Here is an 11488-nt window from a genome sequence, read left to right on the forward strand (position 1 = left end):
ACCATTGAATCTATACGTTTTCACCATGACAGTTTACAATCTAAGGTAACGTCAAGTCATTTAGTATCCTCAACTTGTTCAACAGCCACACCATTCATTACCAGATTCAGCCGAGGTCTAGAATTTCGGGAATGATTTGTACCAAATACAATGCTCTTAGTTTTAGAGATGTTCAAGGACCAGTTTATTACTGGCCACCCATTCCAACACTGACGGCAGCTCTTCGTTAAGGGTTTCAGTGATTTCATTAACTGTGGTTGCTGATGCGTGTATGTTTGAATGTTATTATGTTTGAATGTTTGAATGTAATATGTAATAAGCCAAGCAGCCACAAGGAGGTCACCTTTCAAGGCAACAGCCACCGGACGCGCGGAATAGATATACCCATAATGCACAGAGACTTCACACTTGAAGAAGTATGGAGATTCCTGTCGGCACGTAGCCGCTATTTTCTCTCTCTCCGCTACTTTTTCCTTTATATTTTTCATATTTATTAACTGGGTCGCAAATGAAGAGACAGAGGCCAAAGTGAAGAGTGGATATAAGGCATATTGAATGTCATGGCAGCTTCTGAACTATACTCCAAGGTAGGCTAATATGATTAGTATGTTTCTGTCAGTGGCATGTAAGTTAGTAGGACTATAGGATCATTTACGGATAGAGACAACAGTTAAATGGAGTTACGCTATTTTATCAACGTTGCCCTCAGTTTTGTTCTCACAGTTAATGTGTGTGTGTCTTTATGTAACGTTAGGTCATTGCGATAGACTTTTTGCTACATGTCAATAACTGCCACAGACAGTGAAGAGTGATGACACAGCTGAGGAAAGTTAAAGTTACTCCGTGTATATCGCCTCGATTTAAGAGAATGGGAGTTGAGCGTTCCTCAACTACTTTGTGAGTTGCATCAAGATTATAAAGTTATTAGTAACATCAATGGTTTTGTTGGTGAGAAATGTCAATGATGATTATTGACTGAATAAGTAATGTTGTCATCTCGTCCATAGTGATATTAGATTGTATATCCGAAGAGAATGGTCACAGATGTTTTTTTTTTTAAATGGCATTGATCATTTAGATTAGACTAGAATGCAGTTGTGTATCCAGAATAGATTCTGACTGTATGCTTGTTCACAGCTGCACTCGGATCGGACAAACTTCCTGTATAAATTAAGACACCGCAGAGCCGGCGCAAAATATGTCTGGGAAAATGGACCACAATCCAGGAATGAGACATCAGTTATACTCTGAATTGTCCCATTATCCAAACTCTTACACCGAGAAGATTGAACGAATGCTTAATTTTTTTTTATTTTTAAATTAGCTCGTGTAAGAGTTGGGATAATAGGACAATTAGGAGTAAAAATGCATTTCTCATCCCTAGATTGAGATTACATCCGGTTCTGCAGAAGCTTGTCTGACCCGAGTGTAGCTGTAAGCAAGCATAGGGGTCTGAATCTATTCTGGATAGTAGTAGTGCAACATTGTCCTTATGTTGACATGTCCATGCATTAACCTGTGTCCCTCTACTCCCTCTGTATAATTAGACTAGATCATACTGAAAAATGTCAGTATGTTGCCTAGCCATATCTATGACTCGTCGCTTTTTAAGTCCTAGATGTAGCTGTTATGTTGTTGACATTTCTATGCATTAACCTGTGTCCCTCTGTCCCTCTACTCCCTCTGTATAATTAGATTAGATCACACTAAAAAATGTCAGTATGTTGCCTAGCCATATCTATGACTCGTCGCTTTTTAAGTCCTAGATGTAGCTGTTATGTTGTTGACATTTCTATGCATTAACCTGTGTCCCTCTGTCCCTCTACTCCCTCTGTATAATTAGATTAGATCACACTAAAAAATGTCAGTATGTTGCCTAGCCATATCTATGACTCGTCGCTTTTTAAGTCCTAGATGTAGCTGTTATGTTGTTGGCATGTCCATGCATTAACCAGTGTTCCGCTGTCCCTCAGTATGCCCGGGTCTGGCTCCCAGATGCTGTGGAGGCATGGAAGCCAGCAGAGCTCACCAAGGACTACACTCCTGGAGACAGAGCTCTGTGTCTACAGCTGGAGGATGGCACAGTGAGAGAGGAGCTGGGTCTGGAGGGGTGGAGGGATGGGTCTGGAGGGGTGGAGGGATGGGTCTGGAGGGGTGGAGAGATGGGTCTGGAGGGGTAGAGAAATGGGTCTGGAGTTGTAGAGGGATGGGTTCTGGGTCTGGAGGGGTGGAGAGGTGGGTTCTGGGTCTGGAGGGGTGGAGGGATGGGTCTTGAGGGGTGGAGGGATGGGTCTGGAGGGGTGGAGGGATGGGTCTGGAGGGGTGGAGGGATGGGTCTGGAGGGGTGGAGAGATGGGTCTGGAGGGGTGGAGAGATGGGTCTGGAGGGGTGGAGGGATGGGTTCTGGGTCTGGAGAGGTGGAGGGATGGGTCTGGAGGGGTGGAGGGATGGGTCTGGAGGGGTGGAGGGATGGGTCTGGAGGGGTGGAGAGATGGGTCTGGAGGGGTGGAGAGATGGGTCTGGAGGGGTGGAGGGATGGGTCTGGAGGGGTGGAGGGATGGGTCTGGAGGGGTGGAGGGATGGGTTCTGGGTCTGGAGAGGTGGAGGGATGGGTCTGGAGGGGTGGAGAGATGGGTCTGGAGGGGTGGAGGGATGGGTCTGGAGGGGTGGAGGGATGGGTCTGGAGGGGTGGAGAGATGGGTCTGGAGGGGTAGAGAGATGGGTCTGGAGGGGTGGAGGGATGGGTTCTGGGTCTGGAGAGGTGGAGGGATGGGTCTGGAGGGGTGGAGAGATGGGTCTGGAGGGGTGGTGAGATGGGTTCTGGGTCTGGAGGGGTGGAGGGATGGGTCTGGAGGGGTGGAGGGATGGGTCTGGAGGGGTGGTGAGATGGGTCTGGAGGGGTGGTGAGATGGGTCTGGAGGGGTGGAGAGATGGGTCTGGAGGGGTGGTGAGATGGGTCTGGAGGGGTGGTGAGATGGGTCTGGAGGGGTGGAGAGATGGGTCTCTGGGTCTGGAGGAGTGGAGAGATGGGTCTGGAGGGGTGGAGAGATGGGTTCTGGGTCTGGAGGGGTGGAGTGATGGGTTCTGGGTCTGGAGGGGTGGTGAGATGGGTCTGCAGGGGTGGAGAGATGGGTTCTGGGTCTGGAGGGGTGGTGAGATGGGTCTGGAGGGGTGGTGAGATGGGTTCTGGGTCTGGAGGGGTGGTGAGATGGGTCTGGAGGGGTGGTGAGATGGGTCTGGAGGAGTGGAGAGATGGGTCTGGAGGGGTGGAGAGATGGGTCTGGAGGGGTGGTGAGATGGGTCTGGAGGGGTGGTGAGATGGGTCTGGAGGAGTGGAGAGATGGGTCTGGAGGGGTGGAGAGATGGGTCTGGGGGGGTGGAGAGATGGGTCTGGAGGGGTGGAGAGATGGGTCTGGAGGGGTGGAGAGATGTTCCTAAGTAGCCTAAACATTATATTTTTTTAGATCAAGCTAGATACAGGGACTGAAACGTATGAGGACACATCACCCGCGGTGCTTTTACTCCAAACCTTTTTACTGTTGCACAGCAGCTGACGGTTCAAGTTGAGGCATGTAAATCCATGTACTTCAGGTATGGAAATAAGCCCAAGATGTTATCCGAGTGGTTGGGCAGAAGAGGATCAGCATTTCAACTCTCTATTTAATGGAAGCATGGAGGAGAGACTAATTACACTATAAGGAGTTCAATGCTGCAATATGTCACTTTTTTTGGGGCGACCTGATGAAATTCACATAGAAATGTGAATTATAGATGTGTCATTCCCATTGAAAGCAAGTCTAAGAAGTGGTAGATATGTTCTATGTGCTCTATTTGTATTGTTTCTTGTTAAAAAAAAATGTCCGTTGGGTTTTGTACACCAGCTTCAAACAGCTGAAAATACAATATTTTAGGTGATGGAACATATATTTAACAGTGGTTTTAGACGGTACAATGATTCTCTACACTATACTTGCTTGTTTTGTTACATAAATTGAAATTAGGGGAACTATTAGAATTTTAGCAACCAGGAAATGGTGGAGCGGTTTTTGCATAGTGCCCTCTTTAATTAATTATAAGGCATACTGTATACAATTACAATGTTGAATAAACAACCCATATTAGATACATTGCACCATCTGACATAAGCTTGCACTAATTCCCGGTGCTTGTCCAGTGAATATATATATATATATATTTGTTATTGTTATTTTTGGGGTGTTGCTTTCATCTGATTGCGGTGTTTTCTTCCAGAACTTGGAACACAAGATCGACCCCCAGACCAATAGTTTACCCCCGCTAAGGAACCCTGATATCCTGGTGGGGGAGAATGACCTGACGGCTCTCAGCTACCTCCACGAACCAGCAGTTCTACACAACCTCAAAGTGCGCTTCGTGGAGTCCAAGATCATCTACACCTACTGTGGTAAAGACACACTCACACTCCATCTACACCTACTGTGGTAAAGACACACTCACACTCCATCTACACCTACTGTGGTAAAGACACACTCACACTCCATCTACACCTACTGTGGTAAAGACACACTCACACTCCCAAGTCCATCTACACCTACTGTGGTAAAGACACACTCCCAAGATCATCTACACCTACTGTGGTAAAGACACACTCACACTCCATCTACACCTACTGTGGTAAAGACACACTCACACTCCATCTACACCTACTGTGGTAAAGACACACTCACACTCCATCTACACCTACTGTGGTAAAGACACACTCACACTCCATCTACACCTACTGTGGTAAAGACACACTCACACTCCATCTACACCTACTGTGGTAAAGACACACTCACACTCCATCTACACCTACTGTGGTAAAGACACACTCACACTCCATCTACACCTACTGTGGTAAAGACACACTCCCAAGATCATCTACACCTACTGTGGTAAAGACACACTCACACTCCATCTACACCTACTGTGGTAAAGACACACTCACACTCCCAAGATCATCTACACCTACTGTGGTAAAGACACACTCACACTCCCAAGATCATCTACACCTACTGTGGTAAAGACACACTCACACTCCATCTACACCTACTGTGGTAAAGACACACTCACACTCCCAAGATCATCTACACCTACTGTGGTAAAGACACACTCACACTCCCAAGATCATCTACACCTACTGTGGTAAAGACACACTCACACTCCCAAGTCCATCTACACCTACTGCGGTAAAGACACACTCACACTCCCAAGTCCATCTACACCTACTGTGGTAAAGACACACTCACACTCCCAAGTCCATCTACACCTACTGTGGTAAAGACACACTCACACTCCCAAGATCATCTACACCTACTGCGGTAAAGACACACTCACACTCCCAAGTCCATCTACACCTACTGTGGTAAAGACACACTCACACTCCCAAGTCCATCTACACCTACTGTGGTAAAGACACACTCACACTCCCAAGATCATCTACACCTACTGCGGTAAAGACACACTCACACTCCCAAGTCCATCTACACCTACTGTGGTAAAGACACACTCACACTCCATCTATACCTACTGTGGTAAAGACACACTCACACTCCATCTACACCCACTGTGGTTAAGACACACTCACACTCCCAAGTCCATCTACACCTACTGTGGTAAAGACACACTCACACTCCATCTACACCTACTGTGGTAAAGACACACTCACACTCCATCTACACCTACTGTGGTAAAGACACACTCACACACCATCTATACCTACTGTGGTAAAGACACACTCACACTCCATCTACACCTACTGTGGTTAAGAGACACTCACACTCCCAAGTCCATCTACACGTGTTGCAGGTAAAAACTAAAGCCTTTAACTCTGTTCTGGTGACTCACTGTAGACTTTGGAGTCCCGTTCACAGGACTGTCAGTTCCGTTCGAGGTAATATAGATAGTGTCGATCATATATTCAGAAGTCCTGACATTCTGAACTACCGTTCAGAATGTTCTACCTAAATATGCTTCTTTTAACCGCTGTAAATATGCAATTGTGGTGGAGCTGCAGAGTTTTTTTATCGGGAAATTTCATGTGGAAATTAGATCATTGTTGTCATTGTTGTTATTTCTGTATCTGGCAAAATATTTGTTGTTAACTGCTATCAGACCTGGGCTATTTGAAATGTTTTAAATGCTGTGTGTGTGTGTGTGTGTGTGTGTGTGTGTGTGTGTGTGTGTGTGTGTGTGTGTGTGTGTGTGTGTGTGTGTGTGTGCGTGTGCGTGTGCGTGTGCGTGTGCGTGTGCGTGTGCGTGTGCGTGTGTTTTGATACATCATGTCACTGATTCGTTAATGTGAATTCATTCAGGCATCGTGTTGGTTGCTATCAACCCCTATGAGAGCATACCCATCTATGACCATGACATCATCAACGCCTACAGTGGACAGAACATGGGCGACATGGATCCTCACATCTTCGCTGTGGCAGAGGAGGCTTACAAACAGATGGCCAGGTCTGTCAATCACTCAGCTCAATGCTTTGTCCTTGCTTCCTTCCTCTCTTGACGTGATTGGACAGGTCTCCATCACGTGACTTTCAGCTGTCCAGTCATGCAACTTCAGTGATTACTTCAAGGATGGCTGTTCTATCTTGTTCTTCTTCTTCTTCTTCTAGAGATCAGAGGAACCAGTCTATCATAGTGAGTGGGGAGTCTGGGGCTGGTAAGACAGTCTCTGCTAAGTATGCCATGAGGTACTTTGCTACGGTCAGCGGGTCCTCCAGCGAGGCTAATGTGGAGGAGAGAGTGCTGGCCTCCAGCCCCATCATGGAGGTAAAGAGCCCACCGGTCTGTCTTTCAATTCAGTAAACTTTATTTAATCCTAGAAGGGCAATCGTTGTTGTAAGTCAACTACCCAAATGATACCCGGAGCTCGTTCATTCTATTCCCCCCCCCCCCCCTCTAGGCCATCGGGAATGCAAAGACGACTAGAAACGACAACAGCAGTCGCTTTGGGAAGTACATCGAGATTGGATTCGACAAAAACTATCACATCATCGGGGCTAACATGAGAACGTACTTGCTGGAGAAATCTAGAGTGGTGTTTCAGGTGAGGTCCAATACGCGGACTGTATTTGGTATGGCTGGAGTTCAGGGTGTGTTCTTTAGGGCAAACCCTAGCTAACTGGTTCATACCTACTCAACATTACCTCATTTATAAGTTTCTCATCTGTAATAAAAATTGTAAAAAAAATGAAGAAAAAAAATTCTTCACTGCATGTTGACTGGGGAGCCTGGGTTTTGCTACAGCTGAGATGTCCTCGTTCCTCTTCGTCCTAATGAATTATGGGGCTTTACGATTTTCTAACAAACACATTCCTGAAGAGAAAGAGGTAGTGTGCCACTGGCCCAGTCTGTCTTATTTTTAAAACTCGATTTGATTATACACTTTGTTGTCTTTGCAGGCTACCGAGGAGAGGAATTACCATATCTTCTACCAACTGTGTGCCTCCTCACACCTTCCTGAGTTCAAACCTCTCCAGTTAGGTATGGTGTGTTGGTACCATGTTTTACGAGCGTAAATAAAATATCCCAGAAATGCTCCATGCGCACAAAAAACATAATAATTTCTCTCAAATGTTCTGCACAAATTTGTTTACATCCCTGTTAGTGAGCATTTGTCCTTTGCCAAGATAATCCATCCACCTGACAGGTGTGGCGTATCAAGAAGCTGATTAAACAGCATGATCATTACACAGGTGCACCTTGTGCTGGGGGACAAATCTTGTCACACAACACAATGCAACAGATGTGTCAGGGTAACTCCAGGAACAGGGTTGGAGTGAAAGCCTACAGGAGGGTAGCTCTCCAGAAACAGGGTTGGAGTGAAAACCTACAGGAGGGTAACTCTCCAGGAACAGGGTTGGAGTGAAAACCTACAGGAGGGTAACTCCAGGAACAGGGTTGGAGTGAAAACCTACAGGAGGGTAACTCTCCAGGAACAGGGTTGGAGTGAAAGCCTACAGGAGGGTAACTCCAGGAACAGGGTTGGAGTGAAAACCTACAGGAGGGTAACTCTCCAGGAACAGGGTTGGGCAGCCATAAATATAAAAGAGTATTCCTCTTGTTCTCTATAATCTTACCACTCATGCTTCCATCCAGAGCGTGGAATGCTGCTGTCACGGCAACAGAAAGTTGTGTACTCCATCCAGAGCGTGGAATGCTGTTGTCACGGCAACAGAAAGTCATGCTTCCATCCAGAGTGTAGAATGCTGTTGTCATTGGCAACAGAAAGTCATGCTTCCATCCAGAACGTGGAATGCTGCTGTCACGGCAACAGAAAGTCGTGCACTCCATCCAGAGCGTGGAATGCTGCTGTCACGGCAACAGAAAGTCGTGCACTCCATCCAGAGCGTGGAATGCTGCTGTCACGGCAACAGAAAATCAAACCATTGTGAGCAGCTATTCCCACATGTATGAAAGGAACATGTTTCCACACAGAGTGGTTTGATGGAATATCCTTAATGAAATGCATCCCAAACATAGTAAAAACCTGATCCCAGATCAGGTTGTCATGCTAACTCATTGCAGGCTCGGTAAACATGTTTGAATGATTGATTCATAGGAAATCTATGGCAGGTAGATGAAGTCTGTGGTTGTTGTGTATGGTTCCTGTCTGCAGGTAACGCTGATGATTTCCACTGTACCAACCAGGGAGGTAGCCCTGTCATAGAGGGAGTAGACGATGCCAAAGAGATGTGCAGCACCAGGAAGGCTTTCTCATTGTTGGGTGAGTTAGGATAATAGGGAAACACCCCCCAAATACTTGCAGGGTTGAGCCAGGTGGAGGGCCACACTAAACCTGTTTGTAGTCACTAGAGACGACACTAAAAGAGGCTCTTTTTTTTTTTCAGGAATCAATGAAACGTATCAAATGGACCTCTTCCAGATCCTGGCCGCTCTGCTTCACCTTGGCAACGTGGAGGTGGAAGAGAGATCGGCAGACAGCAGTACCATCCTGGCGAGTTCAAAACAAAACCTCTTTGACTATGTCCCAAAAATGGCACCCTTTCCCCCATTTTAAAGCATGACATTACATTACATAGGCATTGAAATTAGGGAGCTCTTTAAGAATCTCTTATAACACGTTTGACTATTCTCACAGGGGCTGTCCTGCACATTTCCCTGGTCAGCGTAGAGCTATGCTGTACAAGGCATCACAGAGTGTAGCCTAAGGGGCTGTTGAAAGTACAACAATGCTGCCAATTCCGTGTTGGTTTTGTATGGAATGCTGGCCCTTTTGTGTTCGGGCCAGTTTCCCGGACACTGATTTTGTTTAAGCCTAGTCCTGAACTAAAAAACACTCAATGGAAAATCTGAAATCTTTTTTTTTTTTTGGCCACTGAATCTCCATTGAAAGTGCTACTGGCCAGGACTAAACTTTAATCTGTGTCCAGGAAACCAGCCCTTTGTCCCAAACGGATGTTCATGTTGTGTTTGTCCCAAACTGTTCATGTTGTGTTTGTCCCAAACTGATCATGTTGTGTTTGTCCCAAACTGTTCATGTTGTGTTTGTCCCAAACTGATCATGTTGTGTTTGTCCCAAACTGTTCATGTTGTGTTTGTCCCAAACTGATCATGTTGTGTTTGTCCCAAACTGTTCATGTTTTGTTTGTCCCAAACTGATCATGTTGTGTTTGTCCCAAACTGTTCATGTTTTGTTTGTCCCAAACTGTTCATGTTGTGTGTCCCAAACTGATGTTCATGTTGTGTGTGTCCCAAACTGATGTTCATGTTGTGTTTGTCCCAAACTGTTCATGTTGTGTTTGTGGTGTTATATTATCATTATGTTAGTATATATTATTGTGTCTTTGCAGCCTGACAATACTCACCTGACGGTGTTCTGTGAGCTGATGGGCGTGGCCTACCAGGACATGTCTCATTGGCTGTGCCACAGAAAATTGAAGACTGCCACGGAGACCTACGTTAAGCCCCTCTCCAAAGTGCATGCGATCAACGCACGGGACGCGCTGGCCAAACACATCTACGCTAAACTCTTCAGCTGGATCGTAGACCACATCAATGAGGCTCTGCGCTCTGCTGTCAAACAGCACTCCTTCATTGGGGTTCTCGACATCTATGGGTGGGTGTGTGGTGGTGGTGGTGGGGTGTCAGTGATGTTTTCTGGTGTTTACATTGTGAATGTACACTGAGTTTACATAACATTAAGGACACCTTCCTAACCCTTTTGCCCTCAGAACAGCCTCCGTTCTGTCATGGAAAGAGCAGATGTTCTTAATGCTTTTGTCCGCTCAGTGTATAAATGGTCTCTTGACCTTAGTCATGTTTCCCCTCCCCCAGGTTTGAAACGTTTCACATCAACAGCTTTGAGCAGTTCTGTATTAACTATGCCAACGAGAAGCTTCAACAGCAGTTTAACATGGTAGGTGTCTCTCTCTCTCTCTCTCTCTCTCTCTCTCTCTGTGTCTCTCTGTGTCTCTCTCTCTCTCTCTCTCTCTCTCTCTCTCTCTCTCTCTCTGGCTCGGTCTCTCTGTCTCTCTCTCTCTCTCTCTCTGTGTCTGTGTCTCTCTCTCTGTGTCTCTGTCTCTCTCTGTATCTCTGTCTGTCTGTGTCTGTCTCTGTCTGTCTCTGTCTGTCTCTGTCTGTCTGTCTGTCTGTCTCTGTCTGTCTGTCTGTCTGTCTGTCGGTCTCTCTCTGTCTCTCTGTCTGTCTCTCTTTCTGTCTGTCTCTCTCTCTCTCTCTTTGATTGAACAAGCCTGTTCAGATTATCTTTATGAGAGGCACACAATCAATCCAAAATCAAACTCTTAGATCTGAGAGGATTGGATAGGTTTAAGCAATATGGTGAAATCTTAATCTTTCCCTGTGTTATGCCAGGTCGCCATATTACATAAAACTCTCAAATCTCCTCAAGTACCTAGGGTATAGGGGCTAGGGCTTGATTTGGTATTTAGGCTTTTACATCTCCTCAAGTACCTAGGGTATAGGGGCTAGGGCTTGATTTGGGATTTAGGCTTTTACATGTCAGCTGTTTCTCTGCCGTTTGTCATACTTGTCTGTTTGAAACGTTAGGTCAGAGGTCAGCTTGTGTTCTCTCACTGCAGCATGTGTTCAAGCTGGAGCAGGAGGAGTACATGAAGGAGGAGATTCCCTGGACTCTGATAGACTTCTATGATAACCATCCCTGTATCAACCTCATCGAGGCCAAGATGGGGGTCCTGGACCTGTTGGATGAGGAGTGCAAAGTAACACGAAATACACACACACACGCACTAATAATAATAATGATGATGGATGGTCCTAGAATGGATCCTTGTAGAACACCAAGACAAGAGGGAGGAGTTGACTCTTTAAAGTCTACTCCACACATACAGTGCCTTCAGAAAGTATTCATACCCCTTGACTTACTCCACATTTTGTTGTGTTACAACCTGAATTGAATTATTATTATTATTTTTTTTTCTTCTTCTCACCCATCTACACACAATAACCTGTAATGACATCA

At 45.9% G+C, this 11488-nt stretch overlaps 1 protein-coding gene across 1 annotated transcript in view; it reads left to right on the forward strand.

Moving 5' to 3' along the window:
• Positions 1 to 400: 400 nt before the first annotated feature.
• The window catches only part of LOC139378560 (unconventional myosin-Va-like), a 31269-nt gene continuing 20181 nt past the window's right edge, over positions 401 to 11488 (forward strand). Inside the window, exons 1-12 of the mRNA XM_071120842.1 lie at positions 401 to 587; positions 1974 to 2084; positions 4252 to 4423; positions 6333 to 6477; positions 6639 to 6795; positions 6929 to 7072; positions 7428 to 7509; positions 8645 to 8752; positions 8877 to 8983; positions 9840 to 10105; positions 10324 to 10405; positions 11088 to 11228. Coding sequence (XP_070976943.1) covers positions 561 to 587; positions 1974 to 2084; positions 4252 to 4423; positions 6333 to 6477; positions 6639 to 6795; positions 6929 to 7072; positions 7428 to 7509; positions 8645 to 8752; positions 8877 to 8983; positions 9840 to 10105; positions 10324 to 10405; positions 11088 to 11228 — 1542 coding nt within the window. The 5' untranslated portion in view covers positions 401 to 560. The remainder of the gene's footprint in view (positions 588 to 1973; positions 2085 to 4251; positions 4424 to 6332; positions 6478 to 6638; positions 6796 to 6928; positions 7073 to 7427; positions 7510 to 8644; positions 8753 to 8876; positions 8984 to 9839; positions 10106 to 10323; positions 10406 to 11087; positions 11229 to 11488) is intronic.

The sequence above is a fragment of the Oncorhynchus clarkii genome, chromosome 2 (genome assembly GCF_045791955.1).
Source record: "Oncorhynchus clarkii lewisi isolate Uvic-CL-2024 chromosome 2, UVic_Ocla_1.0, whole genome shotgun sequence".
Taxonomy (NCBI): domain Eukaryota; kingdom Metazoa; phylum Chordata; class Actinopteri; order Salmoniformes; family Salmonidae; genus Oncorhynchus; species Oncorhynchus clarkii.